General features: G+C 34.8%; 1 protein-coding gene across 1 annotated transcript; it reads right to left on the bottom strand.

Annotated features, from left to right (window-relative positions):
* Positions 1-2,028: 2,028 nt before the first annotated feature.
* Positions 2,029-26,833, bottom strand: armc8 (armadillo repeat containing 8). The gene is made up of 22 exons (XM_056465509.1): positions 26,751-26,833; positions 22,076-22,152; positions 19,888-19,959; positions 17,898-18,040; positions 17,707-17,804; positions 17,537-17,629; positions 15,900-15,980; positions 15,725-15,800; positions 15,278-15,368; positions 14,843-14,903; positions 14,546-14,746; positions 13,916-14,011; positions 13,111-13,193; positions 12,783-12,864; positions 12,611-12,697; positions 9,795-9,887; positions 9,563-9,712; positions 6,698-6,793; positions 4,501-4,596; positions 4,216-4,288; positions 3,616-3,709; positions 2,029-2,950 (listed from the first exon to the last, which is right to left on the bottom strand). Exons 1-22 carry the CDS (start codon positions 26,796-26,798, stop codon positions 2,917-2,919), a joined length of 2,025 nt encoding a protein of 674 aa, XP_056321484.1. The 5' UTR covers positions 26,799-26,833; the 3' UTR covers positions 2,029-2,916.
* Between the last annotated feature and the right edge of the window lie 1,163 nt (positions 26,834-27,996).

Here is a 27,996-nt window from a genome sequence, read left to right as displayed (position 1 = left end):
TGCCGATAGAAGCAGAAACACCTCAAACTGAATGAGTTTCTGACCACCATCTGATTATGGATCTCAGAAATGGTGATCCCCTCAGCGTCTCGGATTTACCAGCAACAAACTGGCTAAACGCAAGCGGTCAGTGAATAATTCGCCACATCTCTTGGAAGCAGATTTGATCAGTTGGCACCTGCACGTCTGCCATCTGTGCATCCTAACTTACCATACGTAGGGAAGGGGCACGCTGTTTATAACATAATAGAATACTTTGGTTTCTATTTTCGCTATTTAGGTCTGAGGGTTTGAATGCGGATGGTAGGAACTTGGATGGACTTTGGGGGTCTGGGGTTTCCTGCATGTCCAGTTAATTTGCATGAAGAATGTGCCTGCATATATGGGGGTGTGTGGGGCGGGAGGGGGGTTAGGTTGCACGACCCATGGAGAACAGGGGTCCAGATGTATTTTATTAACTGTAATAAGCTTTATGACAGACACTTAACAAGACAATAAAACAAAAGCTGATGTTTTGTAAGAAAACAGTCTACTGTGCTCTTTCTAAATGACCCTTTTTGTTTCTGAAAGATTTCAAAATATGATCAGGTTAGTTTGCCCCAAAATGAAAATGATTTAAATCATATGTACATCATTCCAAACCCATAAGAAACCCGTTATCTTTGGGAACACATTATTATTTTAGAAATATTGAGGAATTAATTCTGAAAGCCTAAAAGATATAATTGAAAGTATTCTGGTCAATTTCCTTTAGGCGGTTTAAGTATGACAAAAAGACAATGTTTAAGTATACAGATTTGATCATGGACAGTCAATCAAGCTTGCTCAACACATGCAAGAACCAATCAGGATCAGTTTTGCATGTCACAACAGTGCGTTTGAGCTTCTGCAAGAACTGATGAAGTTTCTCACAAGTCAAACACATGGGAAGGTTGTGCTTGTGGTTTCACATGTTAAAATATCCATCGAATTAAATATCATACAACTGCAGAAAACGTTAAGAGACCACTTTAAAATGTCTCTAGGTTTACCGTTTAGTTTGTTTTCTTGTGTAAACTAATAATTTTACAATATTTTTTAGACGGACGGACGGACGGAGGGATAGATAGATGGATGTATAGATAGATGGATATAAAGATGGATAGATGGATGGATAGACAGATGGATAGATGGGTGTATAGATAGATAGATAGATAGATAGATGGATAGATGGATGGATGGATGGATGGATGGATGGATGGATGGATGGATGGATGGATGGATGGATGGATGGATGGATGGATGGATGGATGGATGGATGGATGGATGGATGGATGGATGGATGGATGGATGGATGATGGATGGATGGATGGATGGATGGATGGATGGATGGATGGATAGATAGATAGATAGATAGATAGATAGATAGATGGGAAGACAGACATTAACATAAGACAAATATTAAACTTCTACTCCAACCCAGAACTAATAATTCCAGTAGCTCGAGTCACAGAATTTTCAAGGGGTCTCTTTATTGTTTTCTCAAGCTGTATGAAGTGATTGAGCCTCTTTTTCTTTTCTCTTCAGAATGATTCACAAGAATTTTCTTTAAAATTTTAAAGCATCTGAGTTTTGGGAAAACAGATGATCAATGGAGGGACAGAAATCTCTTCCATTTAATTTAAAGATCTTCATTTGCGTTCTGAAGAAGAACAACATTCTTTTGGAATGATGAACAGTTCAGAATGATGATCACAGTTTTCATTTAGAGTGAACTAACCCTTTAAACTGAATTTCACTCATTATAGAACAAGACTTTTATACTCTAAGCTGTGGATTTTTTTTTCATTCTAATACATTTTATGACAAAAAAGGAGAAGAGCTTGATCAAATTTAGGCAGGATGCAAACCTGTTTTTCCCATATGAGCTTCAAGGTCCAACGTTCCTGAAACCTCCTAACTGTAAAAGCCTCATCTGCAGCAATTTCTTCGGTGCTGAAAAGCCCTTCTTCTTTAGGAAAAAAAGACAGACACACACACAGAAACCAGTGGGCTGCTCCACGGCAGAGGCCTGCATATATTTGAGTGGAAACATTCACTATAGAGCTTCAAAAAGAGGGAGCAATGAGGAGAACGACTGGCTTAAAGATAAAAGGAGTGAATATGAGAAAACAATGGACCTGTCGAAAGAGCAAACAAACTTTCACCTGCTATTCAGGTTTGGATGATTTCTACCAAATGTCTTTTTTTATATGAGACCCCAACATGCCGCCTCGCCAGACAAACCCACATCAGCCTATATTACAGAGAGGAAAATACAAAGGGAAAAACAACCTGAAAGGGTAAATTAAAAATCCAAAAAATATATTTATATATTTATATTTATATATATTTACGAGGTATGTATCCACAAAAAAAAAGAACAAAAACAAGCAGTCTTTTTCTAACCTTGTTTCAAAATCCCACTTAAAATAATAACAATTATTATTATTCTCATAATAATAATAATATCATCATCAATAGTAAATCAGCAAACCAAAATGCGGAGGCTAAGCTCCTGTAAGCGTAGCACTGAGAGGTCAATCCGCTTTCTCCAAAGGGAGTCCAAAGCATCAAAGCCTCAATCCACCAGGTGGCGCTGCAACACACTTTGAGGAGCTTTCGTTTTCCTTCACGTTAAGTCCGAAAAGCAGACAAAACCAAAAATAATAGTTCCAGGAGAAAACAGAAGCTGACGGAACTGAAAGCCCAAATGGTGCTGTGGCCCCCTGGCAACCTCGTCTCTGATTTACCAAGCTGTTCGGGGTCTCCACAACCAAAGGTGTCTTGTGCAACCAAACAAAAAAGGAAGGGCAAAACAAAACCTAAAACACAAACGCAGGAGATGTGCTCCTCCTAGAGATTGTTAGTGAGGCTGTATCGCGCCTTCCTTCGAGGTCATGCCAAATACTGCTGCATCGCTGTTTTTGCCCTGAGAGAAAGAATGAGAGGAACAGACGCATCATTAAAGGATTAGTTCACCCAAAAATTTATATTAAGTTATTAATTACTGAGCTATGAGGGTAATTCAAGTCCCTGTGCTTAGGTGTTCATATTAATGTCAGTCTTAAGGATATCTATAAGCTACTGTGCTCCAAAACAAAAACTAAATTTACAAATCTTCAAGTTTATCACTTCCGTCAAAATGAGACAACTATTTTTTGACACCAAACCATACTTCACTTCCTCATCAAATCTTCTGACCAATCAAATGCTTTCTAGTATTTAATATGTACCGCCCCCTTCAAGACGCTGTTGCTGATGCTCAATTCAGTCTTTCATTCACGTCAAGGAGCGCTCAAACAAGGGTTCACCTAAACACTTGCAAATGTAAAAAAAAGTAAATGAATAAATAAATGACAGCCAAAATGTGTTGATCGGAACTCCTTATTCGTTTTGAAACATGTTGTGCGCATATACTGCACACATACTGGAAATATCCTACACACACATACAATGTCATTATGGAGGGAACTAGAAGATTTCAAATGAAATCCGTTACACACAGTGTAATGTTAATGTCTCATTAATGTGGATGCAGCCTTTTTAATGAAATGACTAGCAGGAGATGAGTGTGTAAGTGTGTGTGTCCTTCACCTGTCACAGAGGTTGGGATCTGATGCCTGGGTAAGTTTGTGTAGGATATCAACAAAGCCCATCTCCCTCAGCTTGTCTTGTCTCTCTTGTGAGCCTGGAGGAAGAAGGAAAACAAAACCTTGTATTCTGGACTACACACAAAGAATCCAATTTACACCATCAGATATGAAGAAACAACGCTGCATCAGTCTTGGTTTTTGTTTCGACTAAAACATTATTTTCAGCCCTGTGTGGTTTATGTTCTCTGAAAATGTGTGCTTTGATGTGTGGAATTTTAGAACAGACTTGAAAAGAAACATTAAGAGAAGAATAGTAAATCAATATTTTGCATTGGCCATTCAATGACTTTAAAAGGTTAGGTTGTATTATTTAACATCATTTTCTTATTAATCAAATATAAATAGTTACATTTTATTGTCTTATTCAGAAAGTTGGATGAATTATCATATTTAAGATCGTGTTTAAAAAAAGTTTAATAATTAAAACCAATAATTGCATTTAAAGTCCTAACTTTGCATTTCTTCATATGCCAAAACGTCAGAAAAACAGAGCACAACTGTTAGCCTGAGCTTCAGTGTTTTCAATGTTGATGTTTCTCACCGTCCTCCTCATTCCAGATGAGATTAGAGATGCAAAAGGTGGCAGCCAGCTGCAGTTTTACATTGGAGTGACCCTGAAACACACACAACAGAAGAAAAAGACACAAAACAAATGAATTAAAATGGAGGACACAAGTAATAATAGAAGGTGAACAAGGCTAATTATTATATTTGAAAAAAAATTCTAAGGCAAATTATCATTATACATTATAAATAATAAGAAAAAACAGTAAAGAGAGCAGACAAATGAAGGTAGTTTAGCAAAACCAGAAGACATTATGCTGACCATATAATATTTAATTTTTTGGAGCATGTCGTCATTGGTCATGATGAGTTCCTTGGCAGTGTTTCCGTCAGCAATGTTGGCTAATATACATAATGTCTGTAAAAAATGACAAAGACATTGTTAAATATCAGCTATGGAGACTTATGGATCAACCCCCACCCACTTGTCTACACAAAATAAAAATAAAAATGTATTTGAAGGAAAATGAAAATAAGAAATGAAATTATTTTGTAATGTTTGTATTTAGGAATCTTTCTATCAACCAATAAGGATCAAAGGTTTACTAAGTTATTATCTACACACGCTCCTTTGTGGAAACCCAACAGAGACTTCTACTGTTTTTTTTAACTCAACTAAACTCACTAAATCATTAATTTATTCATTCGTTCATTTATTTATTTTCCTTCAGCTTAGTCTCTTTATTCATCAGGGGTCGCCACAGCGTAATGAACCGCCAACTCATCCAACACACGCCAACACAGGAAGAACATGCAAACTCTACACAAAAAAGCCAACTGACCCAGCTGGGACCAGCGACCTTTTTGCTGTGAGGCAACAGTGCTAACCACTAAGCCACTGTGTCACCCCTTCAACTAAACTCAATTGTGTTTTTTCCCCATTGAATTGAGCTAAGCACAAAGTCTAACACACAGGGCACACGTATTAGGGGGTTGTTTGAATCCACTTTTGCTATTTTAAGGAAGGAAAAATCCACTCTGCGCCCCTGCACATGGTCTAACAGAGTTGAGCTTATTCTCTTAATGAGTTATGGGTGTGTTTGGAGAATAAACAATCAGAGTCTCATCTCTCATTCCCTTTAAGAGTCAGTTGCGTTGCGCCATGGCACATGTGCTATTTACATGGCGGTATTACAAAAACTGAATGCTTCACTAGCGAGAAAACAATTAAACAGACCATCTACTGTGCGAGAATAAAGAATGAGCCTCCTCCATTCAACCTTTACTTTCACTTTCACATCCTCTCTTTCGTGGATAAGGAAACGGTGTGGAAATTGGATTTGCCATTTAAAACAACGTGGCGGAAAATGGGAAAATTGGTCAGAAAATAGCAACACATCGTGGAAACATGTATTGCGCCTTATTGCGCCAGGTGTATGATAGGGCTCCATAATCTCTCTCAATTACTCCTAAACTTAACCCTTAAAGAAACCAAAGCCGCACAATGTCAAAAAATATTGTTTTCAGTAAAGGAACATCTGGTCTTTTTAGCTTTAGTTAAACAAGAACACCTAACCGTTCAAACGTTTGGGGTCTGTGAAGCTAATCTTAATCTTGACCTTTTTTAAATTTCATCTTTTTCTCTCTTAAAGAGATAGTTCACCCCACAAAAAAATCATTTATTGCCTACATTTACTCACCTTCAAGTCGTTCCAAACCTTTATGAGTTTCTTTATTGTGTTGAACACTAAGAAGGCATTTTGAAGAAAGCTGAAAACCGGTAACTATCAACTTCCTTAGTAGGAAAAACAAACACTGTGGAAGTCAGTGGTTACAGGTTTCCAGCTTTCTTCAAAATATCTCTCCCGCTTTATATTAGACGGCCTTAACTGCTATGTACTTGCATCAGAAAGTAAAAGAATGTACTAACTTCTGGTGCTCTTGAAGAGGGATACATGTAGAGTTAGGAACAGGTTGGGTGGTATGGGTCAATTTAAGGTGTATGAGGTGGTCCACAATTGTAATTACAGAAATTAATTACAGATATAATTAGATGCAGATATTTAATCAATCATTAGTACAATGTAAAACATGTATTTACATAATAAGTACACTCTAACAAACGATTAATTTCAGTGTAAGTACATATTAGTTATACCACCTGATATAAAGTGGCACCAAAATATCTTCTTTTGTGTTCAACAGAAGAAAGAAACTCAAACACGTTTGGAAGAAGTGAAGAGCGAGTCGATGATGTCAGAATTTTCAATTTTGGGTGAACTATCCTTTTAAGTCTCAACATGGCTGAAGCTATTTGGTCAATATACGGTTAAAATAACACAAAAAGAAAATATTTCGGTGGAAATTGGTAGCCCTTGACTTCAATAGTATCTTTGTGTTCAACAAAACAAAGAAAGAAATGCTTAAAACCACCCAAGGGTGTGTTAATGCTAGTAAATATTCATCTTTGTGTGACCCATCCTTTTAACTTGTATGAATCTAGTGTAATAATCGCTTACCTGCTCTTTGACCTCTATGCTGTGCTCTCCCTCCAGGATAAGCGTGACCGCCTGCATTATCTGCTTCCCATGTGAGCTCATGATCTGGTCTATATGCTACCAAAGACAAGCAAAGACAATCAGTGTGTTACAGAAAGCCCATAATCTCATTAGGCACTGAAAGGAAATATTTCCGAGCATGAGTTTTTGTTTTTGCATTAGAGCTGCGTGATTCTGGATAAACTGAGAGTCCAGATTTTTTTGTTTGTTTAAAATATAGATCACAATTCTCCCACAAAAATGAATAAAACAACATTAATAATTTACCAGAGCTTCTGATGAAATTGTATTTGCTGTAATACATTTTAATAATTTAGTATTAGTATTTTATTTAGTATTAAAGACACAGTATGTCAGCTTCACCACTAGAGGTCGTGCATGCACAACAAACAAAAGTGTAGTTTAATGATGCCGAGTGTAGAATCAAGGGAGTTGGTGTCTTCTTAACATTCCCTAAGACATCTACAGAAATCATGTTCAAGGATGAGCTTAAGTATATAAAATGTATTATCATGTTAATATGACGTAGAATAAGGCTGAAAGCTGTCAAAGCCGAATGAGCTGAAGAGAGCTGAGAGAACTTTTATTATGCCACAGTCGACCACTTCCAATAATTCTGGTCATGATCACATGGAGAAGCAGCAGCCAGTTTTAACATACTAAATACAATTGAGGGTTTTGTGCAGTCTAATAAAACACACAAAATACGAAAACATCTTGTGTTATTTTGTTTTTATAAAATAAAATTGGAAATTGAGGGTGTGTGATGTCATTAGCATGGCGAAACAATGACACAACTCATGTGACCAGCTAAAACTGGTTATTTCTCTGGATTTAAAGTCTCCATGAAGCACAAGTAGTGACCGTTTTTTTGTATTGGTGATGCAGCTTCTATAGAAGCGGAATAAAACATAAAACAGTGGGCGTGGCTTGTTTTTTTCTAATGCAAGCTGATTGGATGTAGTAAAGTAAGTGTTTCATTCAGAAGGATCAGGAAAAGGGTTTGGGGAGAGTTATTACAACCTAACAGACTCCTCTTTCTCACCATTTCTGCTTGTTGTCAAAACTGACAGTTGGAGGGCCGTGGTTAAAAACGTTAGCCACGGTCAATTCCTAAGATATACATAATCTGACAATTTAATTGAAAAAAACACAAAACTGGATATGCATTTTCAGATTTCAATTAAAGATTAGAAGGGCAAACTATTTTTTTTTTCTTAATGATATGCACGGATGAATTGTTCACCACAAAACTAGCAATGCGAGCTAACAAATCATTTGTTGAAACATTTGGGATGATGTTAGAACATAAGTCACCAAAATATGTAACACTACTTTACTGGATTTTTTTTATGTTTTAAAGAAAGTATTTATACAGATTGTAAGTCTTTGAATTTGATATAATATTTTCTATCTTAGGATGAAAGAATTATTCAATAACTCTAAATTCTCTAAACTCTAATAATAATTCTGATAACTCTAAACTCAATCATTTTAAAGACTTCATGTTTTTCACTACTGGATGAAACTAGCATTTTTGATGAATCGCTTGAATGAATTAGTCAATGACAAATACACTTTAACGGCCTCTTGTCTTCATCTACTGGTGCCACCTTAATTGCTACAACCTTATTTGAAGCATAAAATAAATAACATGACAATGATAATGATTTCAGACATTAATGTTTATATCAAAAATAAACTGAGAGAAGATTTGTTCAACACATTTCTAAACATAATAGTTTAATTACTAAATAATTCTAATAACTGGTTTATTTTATCTTAGCCATGATGACAGTACATATATTTGACTTGATATTTTTCAAAACACTTCTATACGGCTTAAAGTGACATGTAAAGCCTAACTAGGTTAATTAGATTAACTAGGCAGGATAGGATAATTATTTTATAACAATGGTTTGTTCTGTAGATTATCGGGAAAAAATAGCTTAAAGAGGGTAATAATTTTGTCCTTAAAATGGCTTTTAAAAATTTTTTAAACTGCTTTTATTCTATCCGAAATAAAACAAATAAGACTTTCTCCAGAAGAAAAAATATTATCAGACGCATGTGAAAATTTCTTTGCTCTGTTAAACATCATTTGGGAAATATTTAAAAAAAGAAAAAAAAAATTCAAAGGGGGGCTAATAATTCTGACTTCAACTGTATATGTTACCCTATGTATAAAATTGGAGGAACTGTTGTAACAATGGTTTAAAAAAAAAAGAATTCTATCTTTTGTCTTTTTTTTTTGTTTTGTTTGCCTCTTCTTTTCAGTCTTTATAGTTGTTGTTGCTTTTTGTATTGCTTTGTGTTGCTTAAGATCAAAAAATATATACATAATATTTAAAAAAATCTGTCATCATTTACTCACTCCTCAGTTGTTTTAAACATGTTTGACTTTTTTCTGTTGAAAACAAAAGTATATATTTTACAAAAAAAAGCTAGAAACCTTGAAACCATTGACTTCCACAGTATGTTTTTCCTACAATAAAAAGTTGATGGTTTCAGGTTTCCAGCTTTCTACAAATATCTTCATTTGTGTTCAACAGAAGAAAGAAACCCATAAAGGTTTAAAACCACATGAGGGAGAGTAAATTGTAGGAAACTTATAATTTTTTAAAAGTTGAACTATCCTTTTAAAGACTGAAGAGGTTCAACTACACATGAGGACTCTCTCTGGGTCAAACGCAGATTTGAATATTCCACTATGACCAACAAAGCTTTAATAAAGATGCAAATATTGTAGTCATATAGAATTAAGATTGCACATGTTTTAATTGAGATTGTGATCTTTCAATCATGCAGCTCTAGTATAAATGTTACCTGCCGGGTGGAGAGCAGGTTTCGGAGCAGCCCCAGTGTTTTCATGAGCACATTGGTGTCAGGATCAGACAGGAGTCGAAAGAGCTGTTCCGTGCCCAGAGCTCGAACGATCTCCACCTTCACCTTCTGATCCGCCTGGAATGCCATGTTCTAAACACACATTACACTTTTTGATGACACCAGGCTTTTATATTAAATCTCTCTGATGTGGATTGAAGTCAGCTGGTCTTACCATGAGAGCCCAGATGCCGTTAACCCTAAGAGCTGGACTGTCGCTTTGCGTGAGGCTGCATAGTAACTCGATGACCCCAGACTCTAAGATAGGCTGAGAACAAACACACTTTTAGACTTTAGTCAGTGCTCCAAAAGAAGTTATACATTCAAAGCAGGGAATCAACATATTAAAAGCAAATTAAATTACATAAAAAAATATAATAATAATATTTTAAAGGACAAAACTTAAAAAGATCCAATTTATTACAAAAAATAAGTGGAAAAATATATCGACATTAGCTTTAGTATAACTTCAATTACACTTAAATGACTTAATTCACATAAAATTAACAGTTAACAAGACTAACTAGGTTGCATTTAAAGCTGTGAGTAAACTTGTACAAGAACAACTTTCATATTGTATAAAACATTTGGGAATAAATCACGGTTTCCATCCACTGAGTTGAAGATGACAATATACTGTACAGCAGGGGTCTCAAACTCAAACTCGCGGGGGGCCATATCAGTGACTGACAATTCATAGGAGGGCCGTTTTAACATTCTAGCACACAACAAAAGTCGACACCAGATGTAATTGATGCACTTAGACATTCTTCCCCAGAGTATCAAAGCTCCTTTTTTGAGTCTTGTTGTACATATTGAAGGGGTATAGTTTAAATTGCTATGAAAACACTACAATTTAATAATTATTATCTCCCAATCAATTGTTGCTTGACCAAAAGTTTAACAGATAGTGTAAGACAGCAGTTTGGATAACTTTTTTGATTTTACCGGCAATTGTTCTTCTCAATATCATTCTTTTTTGTAAAACTACAACACAGAGGGGGAAAGTATGTACATATTCACATTTACTTTATCATGTTTAATTTAGCCAGCAGTCAAATTTTAATAATGTACATTTTTTATACAATTCTTAAAATGCATATTAGGAAAATCTATTAATCTACCATTTGAACCGAATATTAGCAAACTGATCATATTTACACCACCAGCATAACATGCAAGCCATGAAAAGGTGTTTGTACAACAAAATACAGGTGGTATAAAACTGATTATAATCAGATGACCCTTGAATATGTACAAAAATGCAACTTTAGTAAAAGTAGAGCACTTATGGACATATATTTCAACGTTTAAATGAGCCCCAGAAATAACCTGCATGTGCTCGACCGCACACTGAGAAAATCTGAAAGTTACCCGAATATATATTACAGTACCTTAAATGGCCTGAAAGTGTGAGTGTGTGTGTTTGGGGGGATGGGGGGGACTGGTCAAAACCACAAGTGTATATGCGACTGCACAACAATGATAGTGATTCAAAAATATATGTTTTGTTGGGGACGAATCTTGACGTCAGTTGTAGGCCGCAAGTGGCCCGCAGGCCGGCAGTTTGAGAGCCCTGCTGTACAGAAACTTTGGCTCAGGCATTTCAGACAGACTGAAAGATTTTTTGTGATGAGATCAAACTGCTGGCTTGTTCAATAATCTACTCACATTATTGCCGCATATTTATTCAGTGACTGTGTTTTTCCTTTTGTACTTCATGCGCGTCTTCTTGTCGGACAAATTTCAATCAATAAAGCTGCAAATTTTATATGCAAATTTTAAGAGCGTGTGCTCAGCTTTGTGTTTTAAGTCATCCAGTATATTTTTATGCAAAGGAACCTTACTTACTTACTTACTTATGCAAAGGAACTAGAGCTGTGCATCAATGGATTCAATCTTCAGTTACTACACTGAACTGAACTAAGCTGAACTTCAACTCTGAAAACTGGACTAACACAGTTTCAATTTACTAGAACTTCTATGTTAAGCTGCTTTGACACAATCTACATTGTAAAAGCGCTATAAAAATGAACTGAACTGAACTGAATAAATAGGTGGATGAAAACACACTGTACAGTAATGTTTTCTGTTAATATCTGTGTCTTCCGTTCAAATTCTTAGATATTATTGTATGTTCAAATGAATAGATATTATTTTTTATTCAATTATTAAAAATGATCCAGGATGCTCATTTAGTATTTTCAAAAGCACATCATACTGTATAATAGCAAAACATAAATAACAAATTGACAGTTGAAGTCAGAATTATTAGCCCCCACCCTGAATTATTAGCCCCACTGTTTATTTTTTCCCCAATTTCTGTTTAACAGAGAGAAGTTTTTTTCAGCACATTTTTAAACATAATAGTTTTAATAACTCATTTCTAATAACTGATTTATTTTATCTTTGCCATGATGACAGAAAAAAATATTTGACTAGATATTTTTCAAGACACTTCTGTACAGCTTAAAGTGACATTTAAAGGCTTAACTAGGTTAATTAAGTTAACTAGGCAGGATAGGGTAATTAGGCAAGTCATTGTATAACGATGGTTTGTTCTGTAGACTATCGAGAAAAAAAATTGCTTAAAGGGGCTAATAATTTTGACCTTAAAATGGATAAAAAAAAAATTAAAACTGCTTTTATTTTAGCCGAAATAAAACAAATAAGACTTTCTCCAGAAGAAAAATTATTATCAGACATACTGTGAAAATTTCCTTGCTCTGTTAAACATAATTTGGGAAATATTTTAAAAAGGAAAAAAAATTCAAAGGGGGGCTAATAATTCTGACTTCAACTGTAGTCCAACTTCAATTTCAAAAATCCTTGACTATATAGAAACCACACAAATCAAATACTATAAATCTAAAACAATTTTTTTGTTGACTGAAAACCAGTGTTTAAGCACTAAGGTTTAGGTGTGCTGAGTTTTTTCCCTTTGTAAACAATGTTAATAATGCTAAGCCCAACCAAGCGTGAGTACTTTACCTCTTTACTGGGTGAAAATTCCAGCAGAAGGTTGCATAGTGTTGAAGAGGCCATAACCAGAACCTCATCTGGTGCGTTCTGTAATAACTACCAAAACAAACAAATCATATGTTTATTCTGTTTGGCTTAGATTAGCGTTGAGATTTAGCTTAGCATCATCGGGATGTCATACCTTCATTAGTGGTTTCCATACCGCATGATCATGGAAACTCGTTCTTAGCTGTTGTACTGATCGGGATAAACTGTGCAGACATCTAGAGAAAAAAAATGAAAAGAAATCATCTGAAATACAAGAGCAACATTTATTTTTTTAATTCTTCAAACTTTTCAACATCCAATTGCTGTGGAATTTCAACAAACACATTTCATATTTACACTACTGATCAATAGTTTGAGGTCAGTAAGCGGTCTTGAAAAAGGACGCTCATTAGGCCCATCAACAATGCATTCATATTATAAAAATGAATTACAGAAATACTGTGAAAAGAGATGCCTCATACCTGACTGCTGCTAACCGTACTTTGATACTAGATTCTGATAAGCCGCTAACGATTCTGTCCATCATGTTTTCCGTCTCTGTAATCTGTAGGGGGGAAATTGGATCTTTTATTACATCTACCCAATATTATCTTTACTTAAGGATGTTCATTGTGAATAATTTGTCTGACTGACAACTGACACTCATTAACTGTAAACCGACAAGGTTTTAACAATGACAATTAAATTGCAATTAAATTAAATTGGAAGTGTGATTGTGACCCTTTAAAAATCCACATATTTCAGTCCAATTTCGCTACATGTAAAAGTGTATGTGACAAATAAAGGCTTTTCTTCATCATCATCATATGTTTTAGCTTAGATAACCACTATATACAGTAAAGCCCATAATTAGGGAAAATCCTGACATACAGTTTTTGTTCAAATGTAAATAAAAACTAAGAAATAATTTATTTTGCACAAAAATACCTCTTGTACATCATCTTATTATCTTTTGGGAGAAGCCTGTGTCATTTCCGGTCAAAAAAACTAATCTTGCTGGTTGAATAAAAGTAATGTTAAGTTTTGCCAGGGGTATGAATATATAATTTTGGGCTTGACTGTATGTGTTTGTGTGTTAAAATAACTTGAATGACCCTTTGAACTATTATATGACAATAATAGTAATCAGCCAGAACAGAATTCTTACTGTCAATTATGAACATGTTTTAACTGTCATGGTATGAATTAGAATTAGATAAGATAAGCTATAAAAAACACTTGTCGTGGTAATCTATCTATGACAGGAAGATAGCTATGGTGTCTCACCTTCTTCCTGATGTCCTCATCATTAGACCCCAGTGAAGCATAGAGTTTAAAGGCTGCCTGTCGAAGCTCATGTGCATGTTTCAAGTCATGATCCAACTAAACACAGACAGAGACATTATTTTTTTGTAAATGCAATCGGTTACATCAGCCTATTCTGCATATTTAGGTTGATATAAGAACAGGAGAAGACACTAAAATGTCCTCCTTTGCAAACGAATTAAATGCACGTGGGTAAAAACAAAAAATATATAAGAAATGATGTGGCTATCATTTGGTTTTAGGCATCAAAACAATAAAAGAGCAGCTTTCGGTCATTAAAAATAAAATCTAATTTAAAATCTAACTAAATTTATTGAGATCGTTCTTATACATACGCTTCAAAAAGCACAGGTCAGAAAATAAGGTATGTTTTAATTTTTGAAAATGAATGAATAACTAGTAAAATATTATGTGCTGGAAAAGGAAAAAAATGAGTTTTTAGAAACCAAATATTAAAACTATTGTGTTAAAAATATTTGAAAAAGAATGACAAATTCACAGGAGGGCTAATAATATTTATCTCAACTGCATAAAAAAATCCCTATTGCGTCTTTGACACATGTACGTATAAATATATGTGCATGAAGTTACCCTTTTAATATCAGTGATGGCACTGACGGAGCTGGGGTATTTAAAGTAGTCAGCCAACATGGACACGAGATGGTCCGTGACGCTGGCAATGCGCTGCAGTTCAATATCTGGCTCCATCAGGTAGGCCAGCGTCTCTGCACCCTCCACCCTCTCCTCCAGTAACCGCTCTTTACTGCACATCCGGACCAGGCATGGCAGAGTCTGTCCAAACAAACACACACACACACACCCAACTTGTTTATGTGTGCTGTCAGCTTTTAAATCAGTCACAATATAAATAGGTGTTCTAGGTGATACCTTTAGTACAATGCAGTTGTCTTCTGTCCTGATGGCTCCTGCTCGACACATGTACGTTAAACTGGGAGGAAGAGTAGGAGTATGTAAATTGAAGAATTCACACAGGTAAATTTACTTTAAATTAATTGGCACAGATAGCCTAGTGCAGGCATGTCCAAGCTCGGTCCTGGAGGGCCGGTGTCCTGCAAAGTTTAGTTCCAACCCCAATCAGACACACCTGGGCTAACTAATCAAGCACTTACTAGGCTTTCTAGAAACATCCGTGCAGGTGTGTTGAGGCAAGTTGGAGCTAAAATCTGCAGGACACCGGCCCTCCAGGACCGAGTTTGGACACCCCTGGCCCAGTGGCAACTCATATCTATACTGCTCTATCATAATAAAGGCTAAAATGGCAATGAATAAATACAGATTACCTGCATAATGAGATTTACTCACCATTTGGCGGCTGTAAGCTGCATTTCGATGGGTTTGTCCCTTTGCATCATTCTAACAAAAACCTGAGAGAGCTGTTCACCATCTACAAGCACTGAAAAACCCACACAAGTAAATTAAACACAGTAAATCAATTTATTAAAATCTTAAAACAACAGTGCTGCTTTGTATTTATTATTTCATATTAGTTCTTTAACAAAAACAGCAACTACATTGCAATCATACTCACTAGTGGCTTCTACAGAAGTACATAAACTCTCTATGAAGATTCTGAAGACTATTTTGTATGCCAAAGAAACCAACTCTGTGCTTTCATTTCACTGAACAGTGATCCTGATATTATTAAGATTTAGAAAAAGATGGACTGCACACAAAAGAGATATTCTTGGCTTACTGTGAGCCAGAGGGACAAAATAATGATGATGGTTGGAGAAAGAGGGTCATGCTCACCATTCACCAGTGTCATGGAGACCTGAGCGTTCTCATAGGCCAAGACTGAGAAACACTTCAACGCCTGCATCCGTACCTGCAGAAAGAGTTGTTCCCACATTATTACTAAGAATACACCAACCAGCATTAAAAATACAATAGCTAACAGAAAAAGCCATAAGGTTGCATTATGTACTTTATAAGATGGAGAGATAAGCAGAGGAGCAATGTTCTGGATGGCACCATGGTTGAACAAGACCGTCTGATGTTCAGGAGTCTGGGCAAAAAAAAAAAAAAAAACATTAAAGAAAACCAACACAAGCTAATGGAAAATATATGTAGCATTTTTGCAAAAATTATACGTTTGTACTTTCCCGTTTCATACTTCATACAGTAAGTGGCGCTAAAATTGGGTTGAAGTTTTTCAGGAATAGGTAAACATGTGCCCAAGTAGAGTACAAGTGCAATTCTATACAAGCTACTAAGAAAACAAAATCATAAAAAACTGATCATACACAAGCAGATAAATACAGTATGTGATGCAAATCATAAAAAGTCTAAAAATTATGTACTACGGTGAAAATATTTTGTGGTTATACAGTATATGGCAGTGGTTCCTAAAGTAGGGTTGGTGATATCCAAAAATCAAAACTATTACAATTAACATATTGTATCCATAACTAGCCAAATATAATCATAATAGTTGCATTAAACAACATGCAGATAAAAAGCCTTTTGATTTTTTTCCATTGAATTGTGATCCCTGGGTTGATTACTTTAGATTAACGACATAGTAATACTGCAGAGTATCTATGCGATTATTACATAGTAATACAGCAGACTGATCTTGCGACACCATGTTAAACTTTCCAGCACTCATGAACATTCAAAATAAATACAGGTCACGGCTGAATGTGGAGGATGATTTCTTAGTGCAGTCTCCAAAAATGTACTTGCTGTGCTCCAAAAACTGTGCCCACCCGTCTCATTAGGTGAGCTTAATGTTGAAATAAACAAATTAATAATTACTATACAAAAATTACATGGTTATTACATTGTTGCAGTTTTTGTGTGTTCAATATGCTTTTGTTTATATAGGCCTTTTGGTGTTTGCAATATTTGCATATTTATAACCACCTCAGAGGATAGTGGGGCTTGCGAGTGACAACTGTTATTTTTAGGGGTCATGGGTTCTTTTTACAGAAAAAATGTTAGAAAAATGCAGTGAATTGTGTAAGGACTTGACTAAACGTTCCTAAATTTAAACTAGAGAGAAAACAGTAGTTAAGAAATCATCTGATAATAGCAATGTTGACGTTTGAATAAGCTCTGCAATTCATTTCTGTCACATTTTAAAACAATTTTTTTTACAGTAGGCTGCTGTACAGCAAGCAGCTTCACAGTATATTATAATTAAATTTTACATTGTACTTTAAAGCAGAACTTTAGGTGTTTGTTTTTGTTTACATACGTCTGACTTCAATGAAATTAACCAGAGAATATTCAGACATCAAAGAAGGTGGACCCTAAGAGCCACATCTACCTATTAAACATTCATCACTGATCAGTGGCATTTTAAAGATATTTACCAGCTAAAGAACATTTTTTAAGAAAGTTTTGGAACGTCCTTTCAAACTCCTGAAACAAACTCCAAATAACCTTTGTTTGGGGCTGCTTTTGTTTAAAATGGCATCACATCAGTTCGTTCTTCACTTTAAGCATAATAGGCTCTTTTTAGTGTGGCCACAAATGTCTGTACATGGCTAAACCAGAACCTTTTACTTGCTTTATCATAAGTCTGAATAACTGCATATTAAGTGGTGTGCATGTTACCTTGCAGCAGTGGGCGAAGATTTGCGTGATGTATTCCTGCGTGTGCTGTGACCGACTCAACAAAGACATGAGGTGGGGGATCACGGTGGGATCCTGATAAAAATAAACACACTTTGATCACACTTGTGCTTGTGCATATGTAAATATATAAAACAACTGGACGTGCTTACTGTGTAGAGCAGCTGGACTGGTGTGACTGGGCTGATGAAAACGGTTCTTAAACAGCGCAGACATGCCTCAATAAAGATCAAATCAGAACACAAGAGACCTGTGCACAAACAATGGAGACTTGAGCACTGTTCTTATGACAAATACAGAAGGAATGTCCGAAGATTTAAAGAAAGAATTAAGGATTGAAAACCTTGCAACAGGGCTGGGATGATGTGACAGTCCACCAGGGACTTGATGTTGTTCTCTGTGCCCATGGATAGACTGCCCAACACAACCGCACATTCAGTCCTCAGCTCCAGAGTGGAGGAGCTCTGCTGGAGGAGATACAGGAGTCTACAAACACACATTCTGATCAGCAATAAACATCTCATGAAATCAAAACAGCTTTGAAATGTCAATTTCAAAAATAGTCAATTTTTCCCCTACTGTAATGCTGATTCAATTGAAACAGGAAAAAACATAGGGAGGGCTTGAGTTTGTTTGCCTGAATCAATTGGATGGTTGGCTTTTTTCAGAATAGTTTGTATTTTACCATTTCAAGTCATAAAGTTATTGGTTTATCATCATGGCACACTTGACTTTTTATCTCTGAATTTTAAGTTTATTTATTGATGATTCTTTCTGATGCAGAAGTTAAAACTTCTAACTTAAAATTACATATAACATAAAAAACTCAAAAAAATATAGTAACTGTACAATATAACCAGAATTATGAGAAAAACATGACAGAAGAATTGTGATTAAAGTCAAATTTGCTAAATATAAAACCTGAATTGGGAGAACAATTGTTTATATTACATTACATTACAGTACATTATTCATTCATTCATTCATTTTCTTTTTGGCTTAGTCCCTTTATTAATCTGGGGTCACCACAGCGAAATGAACCGCCAACTTATCAAGCATATGTTTTATGCAGCGAATGCCCTTTCAAGCTGCAACCCATCACTGGGAAACATCCATACACACATATTCACACACATACACTACGGTCAATTTTAGCAAATCCAATTCACCTATACCACATGTCTTTGGACTTGTGGGGGAAACCGGAGCACCCAGATACATTATTTTATATTATATTACATTACATTACATTACACTACACTACATTACATTACATTACATTATATTATATTATATTATATTACATTACATTATATTATATTATATTATATTATATTATATTATATACTGGTTTCCCTACACTGGCTACCAATCCAGTTTAGAATTCAGTACAAAGTACTGTTGTATGTTTTTAAATCCCTCCATGGTCTGGCCACTGAGTATATTTCAGAGCTAATTAATATACACCAACCCGTGAGATCACTTCGCTTTAAGGATCGACATATTTGCAAGTTCCGCAATCACACTTGAAATGTCGAGGCGATAGAGCTTTTCAGTAGCAGCTCCAAGACTTTGGGACGATCTTCCACTCTCATTTCCAACTTTTGAGGTCACTGAAAACACACTTACTTTCTTTAGCTCTTAAGCATGTGTTGTGAGTTTATGTATTTTGGTTCTTTGTATGTTTGCATGTATTATGTGTTTTTATGTACAGCACTTTGGTACCCATTGTGGTTGGTTGAAAGTGCTCTAGAAATAAATTAACTTGAGTTGAGTTATATTATCTCTCAATATTGACTTTTTCCTCAGAATTGTGGTATAAACTAACACATTAACATTGTGTGAGATGTAAACTTAAAACTGCTAAGAAAACAGAACTGTAAGTATCTGAAATGCAATTGTTAACTAATTAATGTAATTTACTTATTATTTATTAATTTTATTTATTTATTTATTTATTTATTAAATTATTATTATTACTTTTATTCTGAGATTACAAAAATGACATAAGAATATATTTTTAAATAATGTGCACAAAAAATTATTTTTAACAAATACTGCAACATACAGTAAACATTTTAAGTGGATCTAAACCTTTAATCAAAATGGTCCCAAAACTATTCATCCACACCTATTCCTGTCTTAGGAAAAACTGTCTTGACTTCTCTATATTCTGTTAGCAAGTCAAATTTGCATTTATGCATTAAGATCAATCACACTATTAGGTGAGATAACTGTGTAACTGTATAATGGTATAAAGCAACTATGATGTCTCGGTCATGCTGGTTTACAAAACCTCTATTGGTAAAAGGGAGTAAAGTGGGAGGACCTACCTTGGCACGGCTCCCAGCACGATCAGGTTGGCCTTCTGTTTGTTGTTTCCGATGACAGCATTTTTCATGTCACTGTTAACACAGGTGCAAACACATATAACACAAGACCTATGGCTTAATTCTTAAACTATTACAACTGTAATTAACCACAAAACTTCTTAACGGTAGAGAGAAAATGCATAAACAAAATTAGTACAAATATCACAAGCATTCTTTTATTAGATATTGAAACTGTGTGAACAATAAATGACCAAAATATTATGAATGTGTTGTTTAAAGCAGCTGAATTAAAGAACACTGGTGTCTTTGTTAGACATTTTCATATAGACAGTTAACATGTATTTGAATGATGTGAGCATCATAGAGGCTCATAATGATAGAGAGTAAATAGTAAGAGACTCCCAGCACAGATCTCATGACTCATTCAGCTCACTCACAGCATGCACAGGTCATGAAGCCTCACTCAAGTTCTCCTTTGAGGTTTCTACTTAATAGTACGAACATCGTACTCGCAGCACAAAGTGATTCTGGTCTGAATGAAAATGGAAATGCAGTATTTTTTTTTTCATTTAATTCTGATCTAAAAACAAAACTAAATTATATGTAAATTAATAATGCATTTTATAAATATTCTTCTTTGTGAACAAAAAGGTTAATGAGTGAATGTTTTAGAAAGGATTATTGCTACATAAACAGAGTTTAAATTATGTATGAATGTAACTATACAGTTTCAATAAACCCATGCAGCAGTGATGTTTTTATGCACTCTATTTATTCTATTTACTCAATTTATTTCAATTTAAACCAGGTAATATGTTCAAATGTAGGGATGAAATATAAATATTAGATATGATACTTACAAATTTTTTTTAGACATTATGATAAGAGGACTAAACTAAACCTGAAATGTAATTATTATTTTAAAAAGCTGAATCGTAGTACTAATAATGAAATTAATTCTGATAATAAAATACAAGGGGTGTCACGGTGGGGCAGTGGGTAGCACGAACGCCTAACAGCAAGAAGGTCGATTTGTTCGAGCCTCGGCTGGGTCAGTTGGCATTTCTGTGTGGAGTTTACATGTTCGCTTAAGTTTCCTCCGGGTGCTCTGGTTTCCCCTACAAGTCCAAAAGACATGCGCTAAAGGTGAACTGGGTAAGCTAAATTGGCCGTTGTGTATGTGTGTGAATGAGTGTGTGTGGATGTTTCCCAGTGATGGGTTGCAGCTGGAAGGGCATTTGCTGCGAAAATCATGTGCTTGATAAGTTGGCGGTTCATTCCGCTGTGGCAACCCCAGATTAATAAAGGGACTAAGCCAAAAATAAAATGAAGGAATGAATTAATAAAATACAAATAATCCAAAAAAGGAATTAAAAAAAGTAAAATCTCAAAAAAACAATAACCAAAGCATAAATTTTTTTGAAAAAAAAAAAAAAAAACACCTAAATATTAATAAATAGCATACAATATTAGCATATTGACAATACTCACTTAAGATCAAAACCATTTGAAAGTTGTAATAATTACAAAAGTCATTACAAGTTATTAAAAATTACTAGTTTTATTATCCGACACAATAAATTCTTGCAATTTTTTTAATCTGGATGGATTCTAAATGGCTGTCAATGGTTTTATAATTATGTTCTTTATATATATATATATATATAGCCTGTCATGTGAATGCTTTATTATTTAACATTTTTTAGAACCATTTCTTTAGCGTTATACTGTTGATCCCAGGTGTGGATGGCCTTTTAGAGCTACTATTAGTGGTGCATCTCTGTTGACGTTGTTGTTGACAATGTTGCATCATGTTTAAATCTGAGGCAGCATAATGTAATTCTAGAAGAAGCAGTATCTTAGTATGATGGAGTCTCTATAACTGTGGAAAAGTACTATGGCCTATGGAAGTCAGGAAACGTCAAGCTAACAGTAACCAGAGCTGGAGTTAAAAATAAAGATGAAGAGAGCGAAGCCACAGCTACTCAGACACACTCACACAAACACACAAGTACAGCAGCAGTGCACAACATCTTACATGAAACAAATAAAAAAATTAAAAAACAACACAGACTTGTTCTCCGAGGAATAAAAACATCCTCTTGTGGTGACAGTCACAGCTTTTTGCACTTAAAAGTGAACACAGTGAACTGTAACATAGAGAAAAGACACATGGTTGCGTACTCACATGACTCCCTGCAGGACGTTCTGTGGGTCGGGGTCAAAAAGCCGGTCAACATAGTGGCGACTCGTGGCTGTGACTTCCTGCATGGTCACAAATGACAGAACAAAGATGATTCAGCAAACTCGTCCCATCTGAGGCATCACAACACCCTCTTTCTCGCCCCACAGCCTCCTCTCTGGCTCACAGGGGCACAACACTTCAGTCTGTTTATCCTTACAGTTGCAGACTGTTGGTGGAAGCCTCCAGAAGGACAGCAGAGATCTGATGCCGCTACCTCAAACGTGCAAAGAGAGATGGCGATTTCATGCTAGAGAATTAGGGGATTGGTGGTCTGCGGGAATGACCAAGTCACCCCAAACAAACCAAACCATCTATAAGATCAGCTGACACTGAGATAGCACTCAAATGTTGATCCTTCAGAACATTAAAATCATAAATCTAGTAAAATATTACAAATTTTAATTGCGTGAAATTTTCAGAATCTGGGTCCATTTTGAGAGAAGAGGGCAAACCGATCCTAATTATATTCAGCAAAAAGTAACGAATTTAAAATTATAGTTTGAAAATGTTGTAAATAAAATATGTTCAAATGTGAAATAAATATTGGTTCTGCGTATCAGTAATAAATGCATAAATAATTAGTTTGATAACATAATATAACACCATAATATATACAGTTGCAAGAGAAGTATGTGAACCCTTTGGGATTACTTGGATTTCTGCATAAATTGGACAGAAAATGTGTTGTGATCTTTATCTAGGTCACAACAATGGAATAACAAAGTCTGCTTAAACTTATACTACACAAATATTATACGCTTTCATGTTTTATTGAACACATCGTGTACACATTTACAGTGCAGGGTGGAATTCCGTCCGTGGATTTGATGTTTTGAAGAATCAACATATATACAGCTGAATCTGCAATGCTGTTGTTATTACTGAGTAAAAAACAAAAGTAATACAATGAATAATATTGGTTTTGAATATTAGACAAATAGACGTGCAAATAATCTGTATTGTTTATAAATGAAAATAATGCAGTGATTTAGGTTTGTTCATGTGTATACCAAATGCATACTAATCAGTGTCCTTAAATGCAATTTTTAATCATAATAAATGTTATTATTACTATTAGGACTGGGTGAATTGGTCTAAAATAAAAATCTGAATGAATTGAACATTTTAACTCAATTACAATTAATGAACGATTATTTTATTTATTTATTTAGTTATTTTTTGCTCTCATAGTTCACTGACAGATTTTGTAGAGTAAATATTCTCACATATTACAAGTAAGAGATTTTTGAATAAAGGGTGCATTACTTGATTTTAAAATAGTTAAACACACAATATCTACTATCTATAATTACTGAACATCAACGTTGAACAACTGAAATTAAAACACACTCTAGAACCAACAGTTACTTTTTTTCTAATAATAAAATGAAAATAAATAACTTTTCTGAATACTACCTTAATGTACAAATGTACAAGTAGCTAAAGCTCGCTCATTTAGAGGCGGGAACTGGTGGACGTGCAACAACTTTATTTATAAGGTAAACACAAAACAATAGTAACTATTCTGAGCTACTCCACGGGACTCGACACTTGTAAACACTTGCTTTAAAGGGCTCACTGGAGTCTGCGCAGGTCTGCAACCCACCATATGCGTGCACTCGACCCAGAAGTATAAATCAGCCTTGACAGAGTGGGGTCATGTCACTCCACATGTGGTAGGAAGAGTAATTGAAAAAAATTGACCTGGTAAAATTAGATCGATTATAGGTTCTGAATGCCGATTTCGATTACTTTTCGATTAATAACCAAGCCATAATAATAATACTTATTATTATTATTATTTATGAAAAGAATACACTACGAAAAAAAAGCTTAGCATCAGCAGGAATACTATTCACATATCACATAAACAAATAAGATTATTTTCAAAAACTGCATTTACCAACCAGTATTTCCGACAACTCAAAAATTCACACTGACTTGACTTGAAGTTGTATAACACCAACAAAACTTGTTCCAGCATAAAATGAGCTACAAACACACTGCAACAACGCATTTGAATGATCTAGGATAATTATGGGATAAGCATTATGTCTAACTCTTATTACCCAGCCCTGAAGAATTATGTGGCTGTCATTTTAGAGGTCATTGCATTTAGGCTGCACTTATTACATAAACATTAACATTTATCTGACATTGGTTAAAGTGTGGGATGGTATGTAAGCCAAAACACACGTCCTCGAGTGTTTTGAGATATGACATCACGGCATGAATTTAGAAATATTACTATGCTGATAAATATTTTAAACTCGTATGTGTGTCTCAGAGACCTCAAGTGTAAATCTTAAACAACAGAGGTTAAACAGAACCTGAAAATTGATGAACCTGATGATAACTGTTGACTTTTTGATGAGAGGATTTCTACTTCATCATACAGCAAAAGGTTAAAGCTTTAACAGTATCACTCTACTGATTTGATTAAATTAGAATATTAAATATTAAACATTTGATAAGACGATACCAAACAAAACTAGGCTGCAAGATATTAGAAAAATCTGACATTGCAATATTGTTTTATTCTGCGAGAGCACCAGGAGGAAACCCACGTGAACGCAGGGAGAACATGCAAACTCCACACAGAAACGTCAACTGACCCAGCCGAGGCTCAAACCAGCGACCTTCTTGCTGTGAGGCAACAGCACTACCTACTGCACCACTGCATCGTCATTTCTAAACATAATAGTTTTAATAACTCATTTCTAATAACTGATTTATTTTATCTTTGCCATGATGACAGTAAATAATATTTTACTAGATATTTTTCAAGACACTTCTGAACAGCTTAAAGTGACATTTAAAGGCTTGACTAGGTTAATTAGATTAACTAGGCAGGTTAGGGTAATTAGGCAAGTTATTGTATAATGATGGTTTGTGATGTAGACTATCGAAAAAAATATAAAGCTTAAAGGGGCTAATAATTTTGACTTTTAAATGGTGTTTAAAAAATAAAAACTGCTTTAATTCTAGCCGAAATAAAGTAAATAAGACTTTCTCCAGAAGAAAAAGTATTATTAGACATACTGTGAAAATTTCCTTGCTCTGTTAAACATCATGTGTGTGTGTGTGTGTGTATGTGTGTGTGTTGTGATATGAACACAATTTCACTAGATGACTTAAATATCTCTATTTGTAAATAATTTATGATTCTGGAAGAGAGTGCATCTGCAAAAAATGTAATTGACAATCTACAATAATTCATACATTCAATAAAGAAAAAGATACAAATAAAATAAACAGTGTTTTATTGCTTTCCATGACGTCTTAACACTACTCAGGTACAGTGCTCAGCATATATAAGTACACCCCTAACAAATATATCTTTAAAATGAACATTTTTTAATAGGAGGCTATAGTTAATCATCATAAGTTACAAACGGTCTAATTTCTTATGCCTGACTGCTTTTAAAATCCTCACACAATCACAGGCCCAAAAAAAAAGGTGCAAAATGACCTAATATAATCCAGACTCAGCATTGCAGATCCTGCGATGTGACTATTGCGAATGCTCACATTACGATATCAATACTGAAATGAAGCTCTAAACAAAACAAAGCTAAAGTTGGTTTTATATTCACACATTCTGACTTTCTCCTTAATAATATAATTTCTAAATAGTGCAATCATAGCAGCACCCAACGGCGACACCGGCAACACCGTTTACAGACCATTTTGAGGGATGTAAACAAAAAACTATGATCCAACGTATTTCCTGTTTTACATTTTTAATTTCTGTAGCTTCCGAGAATCCTAAAATTCCCACATATTGAAAAATAATTTCATGATAGCTGTTTTAACATTAAGTTTTGATTGAATTGTCTCATGTTACAGTTATGAAACAGTTTGATAACAAGCTGAGAATGTTCATGGGCCAATGACATGACCACATTTAAATGGTGTATAGTCAATGAAATTGTGCCAATGTTGTTTTGAAGTCATACTTACATGTGATTTCAGACCGAATCTTCAAAAAAGTGTTAAACAATAAAGAGCAATATATAAACGAATATAAAACCAACTTAGCCTTAATCCAAACAAAAGATGAAAGCTGATTTTTAAAAGAGGTCACCTACAAAAAGAATCAAAGTACCACCATATTTTTCTACACTACCATTTGAAATACTTTATAATATCCGGTTAAGAATGGTAATCACTATTTTTAATCGCTAAGCTACACAGGTAGCGACCCTGACAGGTGATCGCATCATTGCACCGGTGTCCCACCACAGTGAGTGCTGATCAACATGTGTCAAAACACAGGACACAAACTACAGGGCTGTCAAAAGGGGGGCGTTTCCAGCACATTTGCCCATCAGATCATCCCTTAAGCACTTCATCAGACAGTATCGAGCAGGTTTGATTTTGTTTTTGAAGCCGCGGCTCTAAATATAGATAGAAAACTAAATATAACTTTGATTTGACAGCTCTGAGCCCATCCAGATCTGCTGTTAGCCACATAAACAGACAGGCAGTCATCAGAAAAGCCACACCGGTGAAGTTAAGATCAACCGCTAAGGTCTATGTAATGTGTCTAGTGTATATCTGAGAGATCCTGAAGTGAGAATGTGAGTTTTTAATAGGAATAATCAAAGAGACTCACAGATAACACGCTGATGCGTAAAGGGGCCTCCAGCAGGCACGCCATCATTCACTCAGCGGAACATTCACAGCGGCACTTTCCACACAAACGTAGCTCAGCCAGCAGCTTATTTACAGCGGCACTTTCGTTACTGCTTCATCGGCAGAACATTCACACCAGCACTTTCCACACCACTGGGTTCCAGGATCTACGAAGTTCGCCACGTAATATTTATATAATGTAATATGTATGTACATTTATATATATCGTTCCTATGACTTACTTATACATCAGTACGTTTTACTGACTCGTTCTCTTAATTTTTATTAACAATGCTTGAACAATAACAGAAAGACATTAATACTTTTTTTAATTACACAAAAGCCTGAGAAAACAATCATTGTACATTTACAATCTTTCCATCCTCATTGATAATAATAATAATAATAATAATAATAATAATAATAATAATAATAATAATAATAATAATAATAAACATATATTAATAAATAAAATAACACAGTTTAACAAATAAAATAAATTATAAAGAAAATTGGGGAGTTGTAGTTCTAAAAAATATAACACTAAAATCCTCTAATGATGAATATAAATATCTTGCTTTCTGACTTTTGATCTCTCTCTCTCTCTCTTAATATCTTCAAATATATAACAAATTCTTCTTTAAACACCAGTCTTGAGGGAATTTTGAAAAAATTGCAATTATGAATATAACATTTTAATAATTTCAGCAAATTATTCATTCATTCATTCATTTTCTTTTCAGCTTAGTCCCTTTATTAATCTGGGGTCGCCACAGCGGAATGAACCGCCAACTTCCAGCTGCAACCTATAACTGAGAAACATACACTCTCATTCACACACATACACTTCAAACAATTTAGCTTACCCAATTCACCTGTACCACATGTCTTTGGACTTGTGGGGAAAACCGAAGAACTTTTTATTTTTTATATAACTTATTATTTATCAGAACTTTTTTATTTGTGAATGTGTTGTATTTAATTTATATTTTTAACATGCAGTTTATATAGCATCTCGAGATGTGTGTGTGTGTATATATATATAATCTAGAGAGAGTGTTTTGAGTTTCATTGCTAGGAGTAGGGCCCCCAAATCACCAAGTCAGCCCCTGCATTTGAGTCATCAATATTGAATTTTAACCTTAGAAACTCTTTTGCAGGATAAATATGATTCATTGTGTTTTCGTCTCTTTATAGTTCACCCTAAAAATTACACTTCATTATTT

Source organism: Danio aesculapii, chromosome 9 (genome assembly GCF_903798145.1).
Source record: "Danio aesculapii chromosome 9, fDanAes4.1, whole genome shotgun sequence".
Classification (NCBI taxonomy): domain Eukaryota; kingdom Metazoa; phylum Chordata; class Actinopteri; order Cypriniformes; family Danionidae; genus Danio; species Danio aesculapii.
Note: the sequence above shows the minus strand (reverse complement) of the source record. Positions and strands in the feature narration are given on the sequence as shown.

What these genes read in the sequence shown, in the direction of transcription:
- armc8 (XM_056465509.1), bottom strand. Translation starts at nt 26,798, where the DNA reads ATGATGGCGTGCCTGCTGGAGGCCCCTTTACGCATCAGCGTGTTATCT. An exon ending in ACGGCATCTGGGCTCTCATG is followed by an intron (nt 9,713 to 9,794) that starts GTAAGACCAGCT and finishes ATGTGTGTTTAG; the next exon opens with AACATGGCATTCCAGGCGGA. An exon ending in CATCTGGAATGAGGAGGACG is followed by an intron (nt 3,710 to 4,215) that starts GTGAGAAACATC and finishes TTCTTCCTCCAG; the next exon opens with GCTCACAAGAGAGACAAGAC.